The 24,885-nt window shown below is 30.5% G+C and overlaps 1 protein-coding gene across 6 annotated transcripts in view; it reads left to right on the forward strand.

Annotated features, from left to right (window-relative positions):
* The window catches only part of LOC106678192 (atrial natriuretic peptide receptor 1), a 1,188,520-nt gene that overhangs the window by 1,152,678 nt on the left and 10,957 nt on the right, over positions 1 to 24,885 (forward strand). For all 6 annotated transcript variants that reach the window (XM_067048967.1, XM_067048969.1, XM_067048970.1 and 3 more), the window contains 2 exons: positions 8,951 to 9,100; positions 23,192 to 23,384. In XM_067048967.1, coding sequence (XP_066905068.1) covers positions 8,951 to 9,100; positions 23,192 to 23,384 — 343 coding nt within the window. The remainder of the gene's footprint in view (positions 1 to 8,950; positions 9,101 to 23,191; positions 23,385 to 24,885) is intronic.

Raw genomic sequence — 24,885 nt, forward strand, 5'->3', positions numbered from 1 at the left:
ATCCTCCTAGACGTCTGAAAAGAAGATGGCCTCGAGATCTTCTCCTCTAGAAATGTTTTTGGAGTTCTATCAATGGGTAGATTCTCCACATGTTTTTATCATGTCATAATATCACTTACAGAAAATTTACTTGATGTGTATAAATGTATACAGTTGTAAATATCAATAAATAAATTATTTAAAAAAAAAAATGGAGTTAAGAGGCAGTTGATAAAGCACTTAAGTGAGTGGAACTTACTTTTATCGTTGTATCTTGTATACGCTTTAGATTTTCTAATGGGTACTATTTTCCTAGAGGTCTAGGTCTAATCATTAGAGTTAAGGTAGAAAATGTTATCAGGTAAATATTGAAGGGCAGAATTACAAAGGGAATGTCTTTGTTAGGGCTTCCAGGTGCTTGACTAACCAACATAACCGTAAAAGAATCTCGTAAAATTTAAGGTCAATATCTCTTCAATGGTTAGAAGCTTTAGTGCTTAATAAACCTTTATTGTTCCACCTTGAGTGGCAATAATTATTTTCCTACTTTAATTGTTAAAAGAAGGGTCCATAAACATAATAGTGAACTAGGTTTATTTCACAAATTTCTTTATTTATCATTTTTTTTTTTTTTTTATGTTGCTCGTTTTGGCATAGGGCTTAAAATCATCAACACAAATTTAACCTTCCCAGATATTTAGATTTATACATTAGATAATTATATAGTAATTTCAGTATCTTTTTCTACTTTTTATTTATATTCTTATTGGAAACTAGATAATTTTGATTTCATCATAAAACTTTCCCTCGATTTTATATTTACATTAAAAAGCTTGTCTAATTACAAATATATATATGTCTCAATAAAAGGTAGTGTTTAAGTAGCAACCTAGTTGGTCATTTCTCTCTCCCTTTTCTCTTTTTTTAAGCCTTTGTTTTACCAAATATTTAATTGATGCCGAAACCCGGGAACTTTAGATACCGGAGCAATATTTGTTTTCAAGAAGAATTTGTATCATTGTTTTCTCAGCCGGTACACCAGTACTCGAGCCGGGCGAAGCGATGAAAAAGGCGATCATCGCATACAACCACTCGATACACTCCATCACAGGGTTTGCTTATTATGTGGTTATTAATCACAGGTTATTTTCGGATTATGTAGGGATACGGCAGTAGGAGGGGACACTATTGTCATTAACATTATGGTATGACGGAGGGTGTGGGCTAAAGTTAAGGACAGGATAGATAGGAAGAAGCAAACCTGGGTGGCAAGGCAAAACCTCGGCGTGTTCGACTTTATGGGCCAATTTAAAAACGGGACTGGGGTATACCAGAAAGTGGGGACGAACCGGGGAAAAGAGCTGCAGAGATACGAGGGCCAAGTCAGGATAATCACAATCATAGAACATAACGTGGTCACTATAAACAATTTAATATGAACCAAGAAAACGTAGGACGGTCCGGTTGGAGCAGTTGAAACTACCTACAGTGGCGAAGCCTTTACGGTCTGGAATGCCCTCAACCCCCTCCTAAGAGAAGAAATTTGTTTCAGAAAAATTTTGTTATAGAAAATTGTTAGTTGTCTTTTTGATTGTTGTACAGAGAGTATTGTTTATTTTTTTTTTTTTACTTACGGTAATATTTTTATTTTTGGTTTTTCTTTTCTTAGGTTTAAATGTATATATTCTTAGTTTCTTTTGTTATGTTTAATGCATAGCTTTTTCTTTGTATAGATTTATGTAATATTAATATTTAATCTGTAATATATAATATGCAATAAGTTTACGAGGAATGTTCGTAAACTGGCTGGGGGATCGACTAGATCAGCTGACTAAGAGGTATATATAGATGAGCTGGTTTCAATTAAAGGCAGTTTTTGAGCAGCAACCGAGTTAGTTGGTCATTTCTCTCTCCCTTTTCTCTTTTTTTTTTAAGTCTTTTTGTTTTACCAAATGTTTAACACTACATATATACACATATAAATCAGGACATGTAAAGCTTACCTTATAAGTTGTATGTCAAGTTAAAATTCAATTTGAATTAAATTTTAAATCGAAATTCTTACACGAGTTTGGAACCCGTCAAAAAACCGACCATTAAGAAAAAGAAAAATACTAAATAAAAAAACTCTTACTCTCAGGATTTTAGAGTTACTGATTTCGCAACTCAGGCCAGATTTCCAAAATGATAAATTGATTGATTTAATCGCAATTGAAAATTGAATTGGGCGCATGAAAATTTGGATAACCAATTTTTTTTTCACACCCTATTTTTATTTTCCAACCTCGTTTTGAATCTGATGGTCCTAACCATTCTGCATGCTGTGAGGTTCTTCCCATTTTTATTTTAGGAGATTTTGAATCACCATTTACATTCGATTATACATTTTAATTCGATTAACCATCTGACTTTTTTTTAAGATCTTTAATTTTAACAGCTCCAGGAATGTAATAGAATAATGTAAATGAATGGTCCAAAACAATGACCCATTTCCTATATATACTGGAATTGTTAAAAAAATGTCTCAAAAGCTTTATAATAAATATTGGGTGGGAACTACAAGAAGAAATGGTACACATTATTCTTTGGAGTTGAAGAAAACACGACAAAATCCATATATGGAAGAAACAACCAAAAAAGAAAAAAAAACAATCTGAGGGAGAAATTTGATTTATTAGCCCCGAGTCTGAAGGCAGAAGTGCCTCATAGATTGACAGCAAACGGATATTGCTTCTATTAGGCTCTGAGAGGCTTTGCGAAGTGCCAAATGTAGAACTCAACACGATAAAATGTAACTTAACTGTTTATTTTTATATTTATATCACTAATATTCAATTTTAGTTCTATAATAAAATAAGTTTAATGTTCTCTTGTTGTGATCGACAATGGTTGAATGTAAATTATAGTTAATCAAAATAGTAAACATTGATTTCTTTTTTTATTAGTCTTTCTTAATGAAGATATTTCATACAATTTGTTTAGGCCATTCGAAATGAACAGCGACGTTTTTGCTACTAACATACGATCTGTTGTTGTTGTTGATTGTTGCTTAAAGGCGTAAAACCCTCTGGTCATCAACGCCTATGGCATGATAAAAGTAAAAAAAAATAAAATAAATAAAAAAAATAAAAAAATAATTAAAAAATAAATAAAATAAAATAAAATAAGTAAAAAAAATTAAAAAATAAAAATCGAAGAGGAGTTATAATTTATAAAGAAGGCGATGTGCTTTTAAAAATAAAAACACTCGTGTAATTTTAGCTTCCTCATCTGCGAGAGCTTCGGATAAATTTGGGGTCAGTCCTATCCTATTTATTGTTGGCAAATAGTGAGTACACTCTTCAAAAATATGTCTAATCGTAAGAATGGACTGACAATATTTGCACGTTGGAGGTGGCAGTTTTCTGATCAGGTGAGAGTGCGTGAGGAGAGTATGACCTATTCTCAAGCGGGCCAGAGCAACCTCCTCCCTGTGGCTGAGAACATACGATCTTTTTAGTCTACTTTTTACTAAATTTTAATCTTAATAAAATTATATTGTATTAGTATGGGAAGGAAGGATAAGATGTATCAGGACATACTTTAAATTATCCTATCTCAACATCATTAAATTTCTTATTAATGTTCTGTAATGGAAAAACTGAATTAATTATTAGGATTAATTACTTCCATTTATTTTAGCCCTTATTAAAATTTAAATTATACATAGAATTAAATATTAGGACAATTACTAACACAAATCATGTAAAATAAAACAAGATCTAAATGATTTGAAAAGAAATACTGTATCTATTTAAAGTAAATTTTTCTGAGCGTTGAATGGAAATATGCTGAACTTTATTTGCATATAAAATTCATGAATTTTTTTTGAATTTTTATTTGATTTTTGCTGGATTAGAACAGTGGTTTTATCTATTTATTCTATTTGTTTTTATGACTAATTTTTTTTAATTTAATTCATTTTGTATTGAAATTTATTTTACTAAATCTTAATTTCATTTAATTTTGAATCGAAACTTAAGACATATGAGTATGATTACTACCGACTATAATTTTATATTGTCCTTTTTTATTATAATAATTGAAGTTAAGTAACATTGAAATTGTTTAAAGTTTCTAACCTTATTTCTTTAGTGACTGTTAACTTTTGTTTTTCTTAATCTTATAAATGGTTATCTTCCTTGTTTGTTCTTGAAGCTTCCAACCAAAGTAATTAATTACGTATAATTTACAGAATACAAATACTTTATTACAATCTACACTAACAACATTCGGATCTTTTGAACTGTAATGTGTTACAATTTTTTTTTTTTTCAAATTCTGAAAGATCGATGACTTCGGCATAAGAAAAAAAACATTTTCCAATATTTTTTTAGATTTAATTCATTATTTACATTGTAATACATTCAGTAAATTTCATCTCAGTTAGAATGGAGTGATATAGGCATGTAGATAAACTACCCATTGGTAGCATTCTAATGACGCTTTTACATTAGTAGATCTGGCTTCCTTCTTTTCAGGCGCCTCGGTGGATTGACAAGAATGGAAGAGGAAGCAAGGTTAGAAACTAGTGGGTTTAGGTTGTCAGGGAGCTTATAATAGAAAGAATAATATCTGGTTCAGGCTAGATCGGTTACATATGGAACATTTAGGTCTTTATGTATGAATTTATTTTGGCAAAGTAATGAGCATTGAGGATTTTCCGAAGGATTTCGTATTGTAACGATTGAATACGAGGGTAAATCGAAGATTTAATGAAGCCCCAAAGCTTAACTTCGTATGCCCTGTTGACGTTATTATAGTTGTGTTGATCAGTATTTTGTAATGAATTGGAAGTTTAGACCGTTTTTCCAGGAAGTGCTGTTATAGTCGAAATCAATGTACAGTTTCCTATATTTTGTGAGGATTCCAGGTGAGTCGTTTGTCCAGATGTTGTCCAAGGTCGCGAATCTGTTTGACAGGGGTAAGTGCAACATTATTAAAGGAAACTGTAGGGCAATCGGTAGGTTAAAGGTGATTTGATAGGATTTATTTTAATCCTCAAATTATAACACCATTCTTCGAGGGTTGTGGGAGATTGATGAGTTTGGGATGCATTTAAAGGGTTATTATTAACTGCGAGCATACATGTGTCATCGGCATACGTGGTAAGGATAGTATTAGGATTGCTTGGAATGTCAGGTGTATAGTCGGTGTAGGGAATGGGACCTATGATACGAGCTTGAGGAACACCAGCGGACAAAATAAAATTAGTATTATTGTTTTTATCAAATTTAAATTTGTTATTTTTTTTTCCCTTCACTGTGTATGCATTTATTACCTATGGAAAATGTGTGCATTCAAATTTAAAAGACTTGACGTATCTTTCTCACAGACAAAGTGATTAATGTATCTCAAAGTCGGAAATACCTACGAAGCTGAATCGAATATTACCTACGAAATCGTGTTCCAAAAGTTTTATAGAAGTAATATCTAAATCGAAATAAACAAGTTGTTTTATGAATAGCTCAAAAAATTATATATATTCTGAAATATAATAGTAATAGTGAATAATAATCACACAGACCCTTCTTTAATGCAGCTTCCTTTCATATTACAAATTAATTTTGTTTTATTTATTTATAAGTGTTTGTTTCAGATAAACAAAATATAGTAATAATTTGTTGCATAAAAGGACATTCAAATACTAAAAGTCTATAATTTTTTCAAAACATTTCCATTATACAACATTGATTGGAGCTATTAATATTCCTCTACGCAAATAATAAAAGAATATCATGAAGAAAGTCATTCAAGATACAGTGATAAATTGTGGTAAATTCTTTTTACAGGACTATCTTGGTAGCTTTACCCTTGCACCTCGAGTATTACTTAGACCTCCGGACTCGCATCAAAGGCAACAAAGTTTTATTTCTTCCGTTCTTTTGTCTTTTGTTCCTTGATTCCTCTAGTAGAGACCTTACAGTTTCCTTATTACTTTTTTTTATTTTAGCCAGGAGTGAATTGGAGTTATATTGTTTATTGATTCAGTGATCATTTTGTTGCGAGAAACATTTAAAAAAATGTCTCTTTCACTTTGTTAGCGGTAATCTATGAAATTATTATTTATCAAAAGCTTTTCTTTTTTTTTTAAATATCAGTAATCTTTTAGGGATTCCTTGGGCCGAAAAATATAATTTTTGAAAATATTGTTTTTTATATCTATCTGTTATTAATGCTTCAAAATAAATTAACTTTGACTACATTCAAAAATATAGAAAAAACTCGATATTTTTAAACCATCCCGGTTTTCCGTCTTTAACCTCACCTTTATTTCCTCATAATTTTTTTTTAGTTACAGTAGACCCTAAATATTTAATCCCCTCTAAATAACTAATATCTATATCACCGAAACGTTTGCCATTTCTGCTGCAGATAATTTTCATAAAAATCTCGTTTTATGTCCTTAGCTGAATTATCCGATTTAAACACACTTTTTATTTATTAGTTTTTAATCCTTTTTAGATTTTTTAGCTTTTATATTTTCTCTCATAAGTGGAAACTTCTTGTATATAAGTGGACGACTTTTTTATTCCCCAGTGATGTCCTTTTATGAGCAGTTACTCTATATAGCAGATATGATATAAATTTACTAGAATCGATCGGAAAAAATTGATAAAAAATATTTTTTTTTCTTTTTATATATTTAATTTTGGAAGTAATTTGTATTTTCTCAGTCTATTTTCATGAATATTACAACATGGGGGATTTTCTAAAATATAATCGTCCTATATATTCCTACTACCTATCACAACTAGCAAGGATTGTTATCGTAGTATCTATGAACAAGATGTAAGTATTATACATAAGTACAAATATAAAGTTCATTTAAATTAAATGAAAGACAGAAGTTTAGCTTGACAACGAGATAATTAATCTAACAAATAAGTCTTTTAAAACATGATAAGAAAATACTGGATTAGTTTTATCCAAGTTTGATCTAAATTGAAGTTCCGCTGTCCTGGACATAAATTCGCATTGGCTATCGTAACAAAGTTGCTCCATATATAACGGAAATTCTTAAGGTCTTTCCTCCATTGACCTGATATTGTTCCATGGCTTTGTTGTCTTTTTTATTTATCAAGACGGCCACGGGAACAATGTGTGAGGATAGAAATATCGGAGGGAGTGTAGAAGGAATGCCAGGAATGCAGGCTAGCTCCGACATCCATATTTAACCGAGCCCTGCCTTCCTTAGACAATATCTGACCTCTTTTAATTCATAGCCACCTTTATTGGAACCGATCCTGATCAGACCTTCTCTTGTTCAACTTGTCCTCATCTGAGCAGTTTGCTGGGCAACTTGTCCAACGATTGCAGCCTGAGTGTAATATTGTCTTTTGATTTTTCATTATAGTTATTTCGAACCAGATTAAATCGATGTAAATTCATAATTATTATTTTAAAATTATGTTGAGGCTTATTCAATGGTTACGTATAAGGAGCAAATATATCTTTTATTGAAACAAATTTTTATAAAATCACAATAAAACAATAGAAAATAAATCATTTTTACTCCTAAGGGCTACTAATAATTACTAAAAAGTTCATTAAATATTAGTGTATAATAGGGGTGTTCATGATCTTTAGTTTAACATGTTAAAGCGTGTTAAATGGAAAAAGAAATATTTCCTTCTTTTAGCATGCTAAAATGATATAACATACAAAATGATTGAGAGTGTGTTACTAGGTCTGTTAAATTGAGAATGACGTCACGCAACAGGCCAGCGAGCTCGTCACCGGTTTGTTTGTTGTCGTGTTAGGTTACTTCCTCGTTGATTGTGTTAGTATTATTTTGGACAAGACCCTGAGTAGCCAAACTTTTATATAATTACCACTTTCCACTCACTTTTGGCATGTTGTAATAAGTTGCCTTAATCAAAACTTAGAGGTTTTTATGGGCGTGGATGACTGTTAGGTTTTACGCCCTTTAGTCCTAATAAACAACAACAACTTAGAACATAACCTAATAAACAACAATAACAAGAAGTTTTGGAAGGAAAGGTTACTAGAAAAAGTTGCTCAAAAATTTCAAAACAAGTCCATTTTCTAGTTTTTATTATTACCAATGATTTTTTCTATTTTTTTTATTAAATCATCTAAATCCATGTGATTCATGATAATCAAGAAGGAAAACAGTTTTTCGGAAAAATATATTAATATTAATTTTAAAATAGACTTACCTGGTTCTGGAACTGTTAACCATAATGAATGTCTTAACTCTGAAAGTAAATTATTCTAATATGGAGAAGATGGTCAGGGTTTTGTTAAGAAAAAACAAAATAGTTTTCAACTATTTATTGTCCGACGTTTCGTCCCACTTTCTAGGGCTTTATTAGGGCTTTTCAAGACATGTTGAATGTCTGTTTAACTTACCGTCTTGAGCAGCCCTGATAAAGCCTTACGAAGTGGGGCGAAACGTCGGACAATAAAACCATTTTGTTCTTTTTTGACCGCATTTGGATAATTATGTTTCGCTTAAAGCGAACATATCTTATTGCAAATTTAGATTGACTAAAAGGTCACTCTACTTTCTAATAAGTGACCTATTTTTAAAATAATTAACTTGCGAACTGCTTAAATTATCAAAAACGACTTTTTAGATAAAATTAAAATACATTATTATTTGGAATCGAGAAAAGTGGTCTTTCAAATGTGTATATCTTCTCATAGATAAATGGTTGAAGTACTTTTATTGAGTTACTTTGGATGATGCTTCTGCAATCCACTAAATTGCTAGCCTAAAACCAAAGCATAAATCACACTTACTCCCAAGTATAAGTAATATCGGGAATTAGTATTTCAATCTATGCAGCAGTGGATTTATTTACAAATATTACCTTAGAAATGTTACTGTCACTACTTTTTCTTATTCATATGGCTTCCTTTTATAGCCATTTTCTGATAAACTAATTATATTTCAATATTGCAGAGACAATGAGAGCAACAACATTCTAGACAACTTGCTCTCTCGTATGGAGCAGTATGCCAACAACTTAGAGACTTTGGTCGACGAGCGGACAGCCGATTACCTCGAAGAGAAAAGAAAGTGTGAGGAGCTACTCTACCAGCTCCTGCCCAAGTAAGTCGCATTAATATTGTATTTTAATAACTTAGTTACAAACACATGCATATCAAATTAGCAATAGTTTTCAAGAGATCGAAAAAAATGTTTTTCTTCTCAAAGGCTAAAATAGAATAATGAACATTGAACCAAAGATTAAGTAAAGTTTAATGTAGTCATAATAACTGACTTTACTAGACGTGGCTGCGGCTGGAAACCAAACGTTTGTGGTGCTAGAAAATGTTTGTAAAGAACCGACTTGCTTGAAGATTTTTTTTTTTATTTACAGCTGACAGAGGACCATATCAGCTGATAGAGGGAGATACTAGTACAAGAGCCGAGAAGAAAAAAAGGCAGTTATCTCACCCCAATTTTTCATTACTTTAATGAAAACTATGTATAATTTCTAGTCAAAACAGATGAGTCTGCCAAGAATGGGTAGGGGGAATAAAAAATGGCGGCTGTTTCAAAACCTTAAAAAAAAACATTAAGTTTTCATTCGGAATTCTATATCTTAAAAACTACCAACAACACTAGAAAATCTAAGACAGCGTTATTTAAAGAAGAGTAAATTTTCTGAAATATTAGCCTTAAAAGAGCTATTTACGTCCAATATTTCTCAAGATATAGCTTTTTAAAAAGCAAAATTTCTTAAAAATCTACTGAATGATTGGTTGTTAGTTAATTTATATTGAGAAATCTATATCTCAGAAACTATGTGACGTACAGCTATCTATTAGCACTCAAATTAAAGCTAGTTTAATGGACTATACAGAAAGTTCTGACCTTTACCTTCGTAGGAATAGTGGTTTTCATGATATTTGTTAAAATAAATTGATTTATAGTTGTCCGTACATTAAGTATGATTTATGAAAAACTTCATTTCAGAAACCATTAGACGTACAGATGACTACCAGCATTCATACTAAAGCTAATTAAATTTACTATAAAATAGTTAATTATGTTTATCTTTGTAGGACTAGTAGTTTTTATGATATTTGACAAAATTAACTCACAAAATGTTAATTTCTCGTTGTTCGTATAAAATGTTGGATGTTTTAAAAAATATATCTCTAGATCCATAAGATGCAAATTTGTCTACCAACACTCAAAATAAAGGAAATTTAATTTACTATAAAGTAGTTAATGGCACTTATCTTTGTAGGGGTAGTAGTTTTTATGATATTCACATATGAATATAAATTTGTCAAATAAAAATTTGTTCGAAAAACTATAAATCAATTTATATTAGCAAATCTCATGAAAACTATTACTCCTACGAAGATAAACATCATAAGCTACTTTATAGCTCATTAAACTAGCTTTAATTTTAGTGCTAATAGATATCTGTACGTGAAATGGTTTTTGAGATATAGATTTCTCAAAATAAATTCACTAACTACTGATTTTTCAATACGTTCCATACAACATTTTTATGAAATGTTGCTTTTTAAAAAGCTATATCTCCAGAACTATTTAACATAAATAACTCTTTTAGGGCTTATATTTTAGAAAATTTGCTCATCTTTAAATGATGTTATATTAGGTTTTCTTGTGTTGTTCCTACTTTTTAAGATATAGAGCTCCGAATGAAAAATTAGTTTTTTTAGCACTTTGAAACAGCCGCCATTTTTTATTCCCACTACCTATACTTGGCAGACTCATCAATTTTGACTCTAAATTAAAGATAGTTTTCATTAAAGTAATCAAAAATTGGGGTAAGATAACTGTTTTTTCTCTCCTCTTGGACTCTTGTACTATAGTATATATCTTACATATACATATGTGTGTGTCACGGATGGCAGGCCAGTAAGTGCCCTGTGGAACGAACCCTCCCCGACCTTGTACCTCTCGGCTAGCAGCTCTTGGGCCAACAATGATACCTCTGGCTTTAGCGTACCCAGGCTACTCTCTTATAATGCCAAATGGCAAAGGAGCATAGGTTTAGATTTAGGTTCTTTAGATATAAGTCTTGTATATATTGTGTTTATAAGCTAAATATAAACTCAAGAGGTAAGAATAAAAATCCCGACAAGTCAGGTCTTAGTTCTGATTCTTAAAAAACCGTTAAAGTATATAAGGATAATTACTTTTATAAATAAACAATCATTATTCCATAAGTCCTGAGTTATTTCTTCCACTTTTTATTTAGTGTTTAAGCACAATCCTTAAAACTAAAACTAAAAATAATATTATAGATTATTATAGCATAGAATACTAAAGAAAAAACTAAAATCAAATGAGTATAAAAATAATTTATATAATTAAATATCAACATATTGCTTAAAATTATTATATATCGTTTTCTTATTTTAATTTTATCATAAATAATTCCATTGTGCACGATTTGTTCTCTTTAAAGCTTATATTAATTTTTCCCCCTTTTCGCTCTTTAATGAGAATCCCTTTGTGAAATCATTGGCTCAGAGCTATTTGAAACTTTGTTGATAAAGCATAAATTATTAAAATAATATACCTACGTAACTAATTTAATAATTAGCCACACCTACTGAAATAAACTTAATAAATACCTCTTTTGCTTTTCTGATAATTTTCATATTTTATTGAAAATTTTTAATGCTAGTATTTTGGATATGTATTATAGAATTCGAACTGTCTTCGTTGACAGTGGTTACCATTAAAAAATATCCAAGACTGAACCGTAGTTTGAAATCTGTCACTTTTCCGGCATACACCGGAATAGTGTATAATCCGCTTTAAATATGTGATTTCAGTTTCGTAGGACTTATTTGAACTTTGGGAGTACTTCAAAACATGTATGTATCGTAAATACGCATTCAAAATTTTGTAAGATTACAATACTTTTCATGTATATGTAAATAAAAGTAATAATATACAATATGTCTGTCTAAACTTATGAGTTACTAAATCAATAAGGTCTTATAATGCTAGAAACTCTTCATTATATATTTTTTTAGTTCCATTTACTTAAAGATATCCGATTGTTTACTAACGTACAGGAAACCTAACAATCCATGTAGTCTCTAGTAAGGTATGACTGCCAGTTGGTTCGGAGGGGAGTTACAAAGACGACATAGGATTGTGGTCTTCCGGCTTGGGCCTCAGCAGACGGCTTCCATTATGTTTCCAATCAGAAGCAGCATAATGGCCGCTCGTGGAAGCCATATTTCACCACAACTACCCAGCCGTCGTCCCAGATGTTATTAACTCTTAGCTCCATTCTCTGCTACAATGCCACGTTTTTCTTCGACTTCTTTTCGATATTATAACTCTCAGCAATATATTTTACTTGTTCATGTCCGTGGTCATAATACCACAGTAGTTTTCTGAGTTTAATATGTTTTACTTTAAGATTTGATGACAGAATTTTGATAAATGGTTATTTTTAATCTTGTCATAATCAAAACATATTCTAAAAAACAACGAACTCAGGTGCTGTGCGCACATCACACAACTTCCACTTACCAGCCTACTTTGAAGTTAATTCCAGCTAGTTTCAGCTTTTTTATATTATTCACTGAGGCATCACTTTCCAGTACTAATTTTTCAAACGAACCTTTCAGTTTTGTTTTTGTTTATTTATTTATTGTAATTTAAAACCGTAAAAAAATATATATACAATAAGTATGTAGTATGTTCCAAACATTTGAAAATCTTGGGAAGGAACCTCCCAATTGTGGTACTTTAAACATTAATTTAAATTAGATTACCATCTTCTTTTCAGACGCCTCGGAGGATTATCAGGGATTGTTAAGGATGAGAGATTAAGAACTGATGGATTAGGATGAGTAAGGAGTTTGTAATGAAAAAAACGCATCACGCAAACGGGCCATATCTGCCATGAAAAGGATGTTAAGGTGTTTTTGGATGAGTTTATTTGTGATGTAATTATTTATTTTTACGGAGGATTTTGGATTGTAAGGAATGTATAGGGAGGAATTTGATGGTTTGGTAGAGCCTTGGAGCTCAATTTCGTGTGTTCAAATTCTGATTATCGTAGTTTTTTTTTTTTTAATTTTTTGTACTGAATGGGAAGTTTAGAGCTTTTGTCAAGTAGGTGTTGTAGCAATCTTAATCTACAAGCAGTTTCTTGTCGTTTCAGTCTTGTATGGGGATTCCGAGTCAGTCTCTTGTCACGATGGAGTCCTGAGTAGCGAATCTGTTTGTTTAACAGGCGTTAGTGGATATTTAAAAAGGATACTGTAGAACAAGAGGTTAGAGGTTTTCGACGGAGAGTAAGGGTGATCTTGTGGGATTTGTTAGGATTTATTTTGATTCTCCAATTTTAACACTATTCTTCAAAGGATGTTCTGTGTGTGTCTTTAGGGTTTGTGATGCATTAGTAGGGTTGTTGTTTACAGATAGTGTGTTAGGATGGGTTGGAATATCAGCTGTTTAAACCTTATAGAGAATGGGACCTAAGTGCTTAAATCTAAAAATCTCTACTCTTATTTGTTATTTTAAGGTCTTTGTAATGATTTAATGATACCTCATTATGAACTTAAATTTATAGGATACATATAAAAATAAATAAATAAATAGTGAAACCCACTAAGTCAAAAATGGGAGTTTTGAGATATTTATTGGTATTTTTTTTTAATATTATGAAAATAGTAATTTTACTTTTTCTAAGCAGATCTCTATGATTTTAACCTTTTTTTTAAGAGGTTAATTAATCATTTTAACATTTTATACTTGAAAAACTAAATATCTTAAAACCAGAAAAGTTTAAATTAATGCGTTTCAATTGTAAGCCAACGATATCTAATTATTTCTGAAAGAGGCTAGGAAGTAGAATGGGCCATTGGTCAAATTTATAATTCACTATTTTCTTTGAAATTCTTTTATCGAAATTGAATTTAAGTTACAAATAAAATATAGAAAATGGATATTGATGATAAAAACATAATTTATTCAACAAATGCCTCTCTCCGGTAATCTTAATTTCCGAAAAAAAGTTTAACAATTACTTTCTATGGAGTGAGAAAGGCCAGAGGTAAGGTGTTGCATTTCAATAACAATGGGACCTTGGAAGCCGATAGCCGGAAATTGAACCAACACCCTTCTCCTAATCTTATTGAAGCATCGCTAAACTTCCAGGGACTTAGCGGCTTAATCTATTTGGCTTCGGCTCTGCGTCCATCTTGCGTAATAAGCCGAGGAAGAACCGTAGCTTCCAAACTGTAGCAATATATATGATGATGGAATTTGTCCCTGATTGAGCTTAACTTCTTGATGAGTATACTCTGTGGTTCTGCAGATTGAAAAACTTTCACATTCTTAGTGCTCGAATTCAATCTATATTAGAGATCTTTACACGAGTTTATTTTTATTTATTTTATTTTCAATGCTTTTTCCTAAAATACAAACTACTCTCCAAGGGTAATCTGATTAGATCGAAATTGCCCGAAAGCTTTTATAGAAGTTTGGTTTGTCCATTTACTTTGATGAACTACATTGATCTTGATCGGGACCATGGAAGGAGGTTGCTACACACCAAATTTTCTCATTTCTTTCTTTTATATTCTGCGTCTTTGCCCGACTTAAAGGAGTCCAAAAATTATGATAGTTATACTTCAGATTTCTTGGATTGTTAATGAAAGAAAAAAATCCTAGTTTACACTGTGTTAAATATTATTGTTTTAGTTAGCTTTATTACCGAGTTTATTCTTAGGTTGTGCGTATTTGCACCACATTTTAAAATTCACTAAAAACACCTGGGAAGTTATATCTGTTTTTTTTGTTTTTTTATTTTTAAGATCCTTTTAATTCTATATTAACTCCATTTATATATTTTTATATAACTTATGAAAATGTTTAAGAATGAATAAACATTGCCTTAGACATCTAATAATGAAGAGTCAAAAAAAATATATGTCCGCATAACCTACACTTCGTGAATGAATAATCTCAAATATTCATTGCCCTATGATTGGTTTATTCAACAGTTCAAAGTTATATTGGTTATTTCGGAATGCAAAACAAATCCATTTCAACTTACCCATAAGGATTTTCCCCGGTGGCTTTAGCCGGCAATGAGATTCCCTATGCCACATGAAAATACATGATCGGTTATGTGTCATGTCGTTTTGAGTCAACTAGCAGCTTTTTGTGTTATGCGTAAAAAAAAAAAAAATTAAATTGTAGATGAGACATTATGTTTTAGCAAGCCATTACTGACGAATCTATCAAATGCTATTAAATATAAAATTGATTGGATAATTTCCATAAACTAATTTATTGTAATTGTGGACGAACTTTCTCAGTTTTTATTTACTTTGTGTATTTTGAAAATTCATATAAAACTTTGCCTATAAACCTAGAATTCAAATTTTCTTTCATTCTGGAGAGATGTTAGGAATTTCAAATATAATTATTTAGTCATTTATTCTCATGTGGTCAAATTCATTATATACATATATAATAAAAGAAATATAGTGGACCAGAGATGAAATCAAAGAGAATATAGTTGATCTGCTTTCAATTATGAAATACAACATTCTGAGCTCGTTCCTCAACAGTAGAGCATTTTCTGTCAGAATTGATAACAAAAATTCAACCCTTAGACTAATACATGCCGGCACTCCACAAGGTTCAGTCCTTTCTCCAATTTTGTTCAACTTCTACCTTCACGACATCGTCCAGTCCACACACACCTCCATAGCTATGTTCGCTGACGATACAGCTGTTCTCTCAACATGAGATAATAATCACTAGAAACATTTTGCGAAGTCACCTTGATAGTCTAAAACAATAGGTCACTAAATGGATGATTACCTTGAACACTGAAAAATGTAATTCAAAAGTTGTTTACTCTTCGACGTCCACCGGAACAAATCCTCAAAGGTAAAAATGTGAAATGGAATCCAGGCAGTGAAACAGTTATTTTAATCCATAAGATGATTTAATTTTTGTTTAAATATACTTTTTCATTTATCTATATCCTAAAATCCTTTCATTCATCCCTTATGTATCGTCAAATCTCATTGTAGAACTCAAACATAAACTCCAATCCGAAATTTATATATATATTTTAATCCATAAGATGATTTAATTTTTGTTTAAATATACTTTTTCATTTATCTATATCCTAAAATCCTTTCATTCATCCCTTATGTATCGTCAAATCTCATTGTAGAACTCAAACTTAACGACTTTGGTTTACTGTTCAGCTACGAAACCATGGAACTGAGTATTGTTTGCATTACACGTATTGTATTGGAGTTAATCTGTTCACATTGGGCCGTAGGAGATAAGGAGAGCATGAATGCTCTGTGAGCCTTTGGAGCCGTCTATTCCAAGATCCTTTAAAGCGGATCTCCGACAATAGATGGTTAAACAAGCATTGAAATCCACGCTATGATCTCTACTTGTACTCCGGCTGCCTTGTAAATTCTCATTCAAAGATTGTGATATTATTACAAGATATTACATTTCCTCAATAATAGGAAAAAAAATACTTTCAGAGAACGAATCTTGATTTCTTCCCTGTAACCAATAAAAGAAAAAAAATGGTTCTATCAGATAAAGGGTGTTTTTGTAGAAGCCACAACGATGTTCGGATTTTATGCGAAATTTTCCCACTTTTTTCATTTATTACTAAATAACTCCATAACTTAAAGACCGGAAAATCTGTCGATTTTTTTTTTTTTTTGTTGATAAAATATAAGACAAAGAAGGACCTCTGTTTGACCATTCCTTTCTAAGATACCGCTCATCAAAACTTTGCCATTTCTCCCAAAATTATATATTTTCATGATTTCAAAAATTATTCAAAAACAGTGATGCAGCATAAATTTAAAGCAAATTAATTCTAACCCATAAGCGAATATATAAATAAGTTCAATGGTTCTCTTAAAAATGACAATTCAGTAATAACTGTAAATTATCGGAGAAATAAGAAAAAAGTCATTGAAAACCTATTATATAAATATTAGAGTTGTAATAATTAATTATTATATAAAATGCAAACTGATTGTTCAGAGCTCAAAGAATGGATTGTATTTAAAATTTATTTGTTAAATGATATAAAAAAAACTAGTCAATATGATAATTTTTAAATAATAATTGATTACATGAAATAAATAAAGGATTTACAGTACCCTATGGAAGAGTTTTTCTTACAATATCATAAATGCTTACACATCTTGGTAAGGAAAAAATTCAAACGAAGGAGTTGTCATTTTCTATTTCAGCCATCTTAGAGGAGGGATGATTTCCTACTAGTTTAAATCTCAAATTTGAGCTGAAAAAATGTATATAGAAACTGCCAATGCCGGTAGTTTCTATATACATTTTTTACATAATTGTAATTAATATGTTAATTATTAAATAATAATAAAATATGCATGAAGTAAAGGATTCACAGAAACCTATGGAAGGAGCGTTTATACAATATCAGAATATTAACACTCCTGCTTGAAGAAAAGTTTTGAACACAGAATGTGGCATTTTAAATTTTAGATAATAAATAGGAAGCATGATTTTCTTTCAATTTAAGTCTCAAATTCGAATTCTTCTGAGTACATTTTTTGATCACGATTTGCCTCTATAAGCTTAGAAAGTTTTTAGGTATTTTTTACTTTCAATATATAAAATTTATTTCAATAGCCATGTAATTTTTTTATACCCAAAAACAAGAGCTTAAACTAGTTTATCGCCTTTAACGAGGATGGTGCAGATATTGGCTTTTTTTTTTTCTAATTATGTATAATAGGATATGATGAGCAAATATAATAATGGAAAAGCGAAAACCATATTTGGTCTATCCGTAGAGAATAATGAAATAGGAAAATCATATCCTGAGGATGCAGGAATATTCTTAAACTTTGATGTTGCCATCAATTAATTTCGAAAAATAAGAATATTAAAAGGAAAAATTGTTTTTAACTATATAACTGTATTTCATCATGTAAGATCTTTTTCTTCCAATTATTTGTAATAATAACACTCATATTTTATTAATTGTATACAAAAAATAGAAATTAATTAGAAAATAATTTTACGCAATTTCTGGATGTACGGATTCCTAAGTAATTTTTTCTTTACAGCTACTAACATAACTATAACGCTATTAAAATTTGTTTAAATATACAATAAATATATTATGTTAATATAGTACTATATAAAACACTTTATATACGATAAAGCTGAAGAATAGATAAATCACTTATAAATTAATAACTTTTTCCTGAGAATTATAAAATAATAAAAAATATACCTATATACAGATACAGTTCGCTTTGAATCGCTAGATTTTGAACCATTCGAAATAAGAATATTCAGTGGAACAGTTGAGCTGGAAAATTTGTGACTTCGGAGAAAAAGGGGACTTAATGAAATTTCTACTCAAGTTAAAGCTTCTGTTCGAGAATTCTTCTTCTCTGAAAGTAAGGAATGCTATTTACAATGGATAAAAGAGACATTATGGATTAAACCTTGGAGAATGATCCTTTTCACTTCAATTTTTTTTTTAACATAGTAATAAATTATCATTCAATAATTTTAAATAATCAAGAATACTATTTATGCCTAGTCCTGTGACATAAGAAATATTACTAATGTCTCACTTTATCGCTAAAATTTTAATTACAACTTTACCATATCTTTACTGATGATTCTGACGTAGGTTAAAAGATATTTTAAATAAAGACCTACATAACTTCAAAAAATAGGCGATGGGTTTTTCATATCTTTACGCCAAGATTAATTAATTAAATCCATGCCGGTATTCCACAAGGCTCAGTCCTTTCTCCCATTTTGTTCAACTTCTACCTTCACGACATCATCGATTTTGCAAAGTCACCTTAATGGTCTAAAACAATATTTCTCTAAATGAATGATTAGCTTGAACATTGAACAATGTAATTCAAAAGTTTTTACTCTTCGACGCCCACCGGAACTAATCCTCAAAGGTAAAAATGTGAAATCTTGCCAGTGAAACAGTAAGATACCTGGGAATTCACCTAGATCGCCGACTTACCTGGAATCACCATATCAACATCAAACTAACTCAAACCTATGCAAGGTTAGCTATGCTATATTCTATCATAAACAGAAATCCCAAACTAAAACCAGAAACAACTGTTCTTATATTTAAATCAATTCTCAGGCCACTGCTGATGTACGGCTGTGAAGTCTGGGGAGCGGCATCCTTTAAGAAAAGGAAAAAATTACTATCTTTTCAAAACAAAGTCATAAGAATCCCAGTTAATGCTCCTTGGTTCATAAGAAATATCCAATTGCATCGCGAATCACATATGGAGTCAATAGAGGATTACTTAAAAAACAGTTCATAAAGTTCCACTCCCAGTTGCCGACAGTTAAAGGAGCAGTGACCTACAGCCTGGAAAACCCAACCTCGACCGAAGACTGAAGCCCAGGCTGCTGCAGGACATTCTGTTATAAATTCTATATTTATTAATTCATTATTCAAACTACCTCTATTTTATTTATTATTAATTTTTTTTTTCTTCTCTCGTCCCCTTTTTAAATTAACTTGTTTCTTATTAACCATTAGAGGGCAATTGTTTGTTTTGTTAAGTGTACAAATATCATTATCATTATTTTTTGTTATTAATTTTAATTTTCTCTTTTATTAAGAATCATTATTCTTTTCTATTTAATCTTATCTCTTTATTCTTATTAAATTTGGTCCTTAAAATGGTAAAATGCTATGAAAAATTAAATGACATTTAACGTCGCTATGATTTGTGTTATGTATTTTTGCTAACGCTGTATATAATTGCCTTGATATGGATGGTCGTAAAATTGAAATTGCATTTATAATTAAGAAAAAGAAGTAACCATAATGAAATCAAAATATTGAACAATACAAATGTATGTTATATAATTGTCAACAAAATCAATTAGGTATATACCTAAGGTTAGTAGGATTAGTAAAACTAAAATGACAACAATTATTTAAAAAAAAAAAAGAAACAATATATATAACAAAAGAAAATATAAAAAATTAATTATTTTAAATTAAACAAACAAAATATGTTAAACTACTTTTCTTCTGCTAATAAAAAAAAATATCATTGGGAACAAAATTAATAATATATCTGCTGGATTAGGAAAAATAATGTCTATCTGACAACGTTTCTACATGAGTATAAACAGTCTAGTTGACGCAGTAGACATGATGCCCGTAAGTAAATGACGGCAAAACATTGGCATATATCACAATCCCCTTGAACAGTAGACCTCAGTCAGCAATCGCAGATAGATGGTGTACAATTTATATATTACAAGTGCTGATGGTTGGTAATAGGCCTCAAAGCTGATTAACAATATGCTATAAAACATATAACGCTGCTTCCAGTCTTTTGCTTTGCCATTAATTGCTTTGTTATAACCAGGGTGTGTGAGTGTCCCTATTACTTACTGAGCAGGGCTACAGTCCATGGTGGGACATGGATTGCTAAGCAATATGCTGCATTAGTTTCTATTCATTGCCTTTTCTCTCTATTTTTTGACTCCTAAAACTAAAACTTCCAGTTTCTTCTCAAGGTCTAGTAGCCAGCATCCTCGGGTTCGTCCTAATCTTCTTTTTTATCCCAATCACAATACCACGGGGTAATTTTCTTGGTACTCTGTGTATGGGGCATCCTAATTACACGTGGCATGTCTTAATAAATTGGACCACCTTCCTATCCTTGTATAGACAGTATCCATGCAATACATTGGTGTCAATGGTAGAGCCATAGAGTTTCTAAATAGATTACGCTTAAACTCTTTGGTTTATCATCTTAGTGGTCAGGGTTCATGCCTTTGCTCTACAAGTTAAGATTGGTCTAATGAAGGTTTTGTATAACTGTACTTCTTGACAGTAGTTAACTTAAAAAAAAAAACAACCTCAGATTTCCAAAATACGCCCGACTGGTTGCCTATATTCTTCTATTTACTTTTCTATTTTTTTTTTTTTTTTTTTTTATCATTCAATTTTGAGCCAACAAATTTAAAACTTTCCACTTCGTAAGAGACACAAATTTCTAGTACGAACGCTTCCGTTTGAATTCTAAGACCTTGAGTCTCTAAACTAGCGTCAAATAATTCACCATTCGACGTTTTTCCAGTTCAAGCATAATCGGGGCACATTAATATATATTCGCGGTACGAAATGCATCACATCTCATATCAACAGTCTAAAAAGGTTCATCAATTGAAGCGTTCGATCATGAAACACGGTAACTGAAATTTTTCATGAATTGCAGTTTTTGGCATACTCGACTTTTTTTAAGGTTGATTTCATAAATTGTTGAAACAAGCTTTAGGAAATTTGTTTTATTATATATAATAATAAGATTTAATTAACAAGCAATTAAGGATTGTAAAAGTTTTCATTTTTACGACTGAATGCCTCAAACATTTAATTACATCTTCAGTAGTTTTTTTGTTTACATTAGATTTAATTTTCCTCTTAAATAATGCTTCGTTATTTTTACATGGTTTAGTGTGTTATTGCTTTTAATTTTTTTTTTTGACATCTGCTGTTTTCTCTAATAATGTTCTGTTATTTTTGTAATAATTAACATAACATAGTTGTAATTGATTTAATTATATTCAACACATTTTCATGTTAAGTTTGGAACTTGATTCTTGTTATTCTCCAGAACTAATGAAATGGAAAACTGATGCAAAATCACTGTAGGAACTGATCCTTTTGATATCATACATGATCGATGGCCCACTCTTGCTGAAAAATTATTTAGCTCTAATGGATACCAAAGAGTGGTTCTTCAGTGGAAGACAGGAACACCGAATTCCTTTCTATCGACAGCCATCGACCTGCTCTTTCAGTTAATGCCAGAGCATCCATCTTTTTTTTTTCTCAATAGTCAATTTAAAATTTCAGTAATTACACAGGTCTAAAATAAAATTACAATTTCATTAATATTATTAACCTGTATATACATTTATGGATTTATTTCCTAACAGAGTGATGAAGTACCTCAAGAAAGTATATTTAGCCCAATTATATTTTTCCTACAAGCTGGTGATATTTCCAACCACAACTAATTTTTATCTTAATTGTTCATTTCATTAAAAATGAAGAAATAATTTAATTTACGAAAATACTGAATGATTTGAAGAAGGGGCCCAAAACAACCATTTATCATTATTTCAAAAGAGTTTCAGTTTCAAATTGATTTTTAATTTCCCTAAAATAAAATTTAAAAAAAAAAATCTTTGAAATTTTTTTAATTAAAATTTTTTCCTATCAATTTTCTGTTAATTTCTGTTTGTGAAACCTTAAAATGTAAACGATTAATGACTTTTTCCCATTATTTTTAAAAGTGAGTTTTAACAATAAAATTAATCAATTTTTATCGTTATTTGTTTTAACTGGAATAACTCACAAACAGTTAACCACAAAAAAATCAAAGATCACTTTAACTTAATCCTAATGGATTTTTATTTAAATAATCAAAACGAAATTTAAATAAGGTTTAAAATAATTGACGATGAAGTGTGAATTGAAATTTAATATTTTTCAAATGATTTTTTGAAGCAAAAAAATATTAATTAATATATTAACACTAGTTTTAAAATTCACTACTAATAAAAATAAGAATTAGAATCCCAAAAACTTTGTTTTTGGGTTTAACCTGAAAACTTATTTATTTGTTTTAAAAAATAAATAATAAAATAGAATATTCTTAAAAAAAACAATATTTGCTTATGAGCTGTTCGATAGTTCTATGGGTGTAATCTTTATAATTAAAAATGCTTTTATAACAGTTATTACATTATTTTAAAAAAAAACATTCTTTCACAGCAGTTATTCCATTACTAAAAAAAAAATGAAAAGTATGCAGTTACTGTTATTGAGAAATTTATTGAAAAAATTAATAACGATTACTGGCCGTGACTTAAACTATTACTTTATTCTATCTCTATTGTGCGTATTATAGATATTAATGACTATTACTAACTATTGTTATAAATTGTAATATCAGTTTCAAAGGAGTTATTTTCCACCTCATTTGTTGAATGTTTTTAAATTTCACAATTTCATTTAATTATATATTTGTATAGGTGTTTTAAAAACAAAATGATTTTATTTACTTTGTTAACGTGTACATAAGCTGTTAATAATTATTTTTTTATTTTTATCAACAGGTCGGTTGCCAGCCAGTTGATTCTTGGGCAGTCAGTAGTGGCCGAAACGTACGACAGCGTGACTATATACTTCAGCGACATCGTCGGCTTTACGTCGCTGAGCGCAGAGAGCACGCCACTACAGGTGGTCGAACTTCTCAACGATCTCTACACCTGCTTTGACTCCACTATCGAGAACTTTGATGTTTACAAGGTGAGTTTAACTAACGCAAGAAATAAAAAAAAAAAAAAATGGCCACAAAACATATATTTTATTTAGATTGTAATACCAAATTTATATTAATTTTACCGATTACGTTTTAGTAACAGTAAAAATAGTCGTTAATCCTAAAACACAATTTCCCATTAGAATTACAAGAATTTAATTTATTGGTCAATTATTCTGACTGCGTTATTCCAGGCCAGCGCATTGTCCAATGATATAATGGAAATGATAATTAATAAAAATATGTTTAGTTTGCAGCATAACTTATGAACACTTTTCCAAAAGAGGCTATCACCTTAATGTCCGGTGACATTAACATGTTACTAGATGAAAACCAAACGTTAGTTGCTGGTTCACGTTGGTGTCATGCTCGAGACATTCTCTAACGCCTGGTGACAACACGGTGGCGTCATTTTTCGATTTTTTTTAAAAAAAAAAGACATGTTACATAGTATATTTTTTCTTTTTTTATTTATTGCTATCTACAACTATACATTATAATACATTTAGTGAATTTGATCTCAGTTAAATTGGAGTGTTACAGGCGTGAAGAAAAACTACCACACCATTGGTAGCACTCTAATGACGTTTTACATTAGCAGGTCTCGTGGCCATCTTCTTTTCAGGCGCCTCGGAGGATTGTCAGGTATCGAAGAGGAAGCAAGGTTAGAAGCTAGTGGGTTTGGGTGGTTAGAGAGTTTTTAATGAAAGGAATGATATCTGGTCGGGCTAGATCGGTTACATATGGAACATTAAGGTCTTTATGTATGATTTTATTTGTGACAAAGTAAGGAGCATTGATGATTTTACGTAGGATTTCGGATTGCACTGATTGGATACGAGAGGAATTCGAAGGTTTCATTGTACAGTTAAAACTAGATTTGTGTGGACTGCATAGCGTTAATATGGCAGATCTAGATCTGGACATACGGAAAAAGCTATAGTACATAAAACCTCTTGGCGGTTCATTTATTTATTTTTTCCACTGTTTGATTACAAATTATTTGTTTGCGAAATCACGGAGTATAGTATTACGCTAATGTTTGTCATTGCTGGAATGTTACTCATCAGTGCACGTGTCTAAACACCCAAGGGATCTATCTAGTAATTTTATATAATGGGTTCTATTTCAAGCGGAAAATAATTAAGTTCAGTAAACTAATGGTAAAAGGAGCATGTATCCCCTTTACTTGAAAAAATAATAGTAGTGGCAGATAATAATCATATCTAAAGCATTAAAAAAACAAAAAACAAAACAGTATATATAAAATTCTAATCAGCAATTTTTACTAATATAGAATAATCAACGAACTATGGTATGAATGCTTGAACAATGAAAGCGGAAAAAGCAAAGATAACTATAACAAAGAATTGCCTAAAAGTTAATGTTCAAAACAAGAAAAAGTATTAACAACTGATTATTTCAGTAATTCTGTTACTTAAATTAGTTTTTAAGGAGAAATCTAAAATCTTACTATATATATATATA

The sequence above is a fragment of the Halyomorpha halys genome, unplaced genomic scaffold (genome assembly GCF_000696795.3).
Source record: "Halyomorpha halys isolate HHAL.00 unplaced genomic scaffold, Hhal_1.1 Scaffold128.1, whole genome shotgun sequence".
In the NCBI taxonomy this organism is placed as follows: Eukaryota; Metazoa; Arthropoda; class Insecta; order Hemiptera; family Pentatomidae; genus Halyomorpha; species Halyomorpha halys.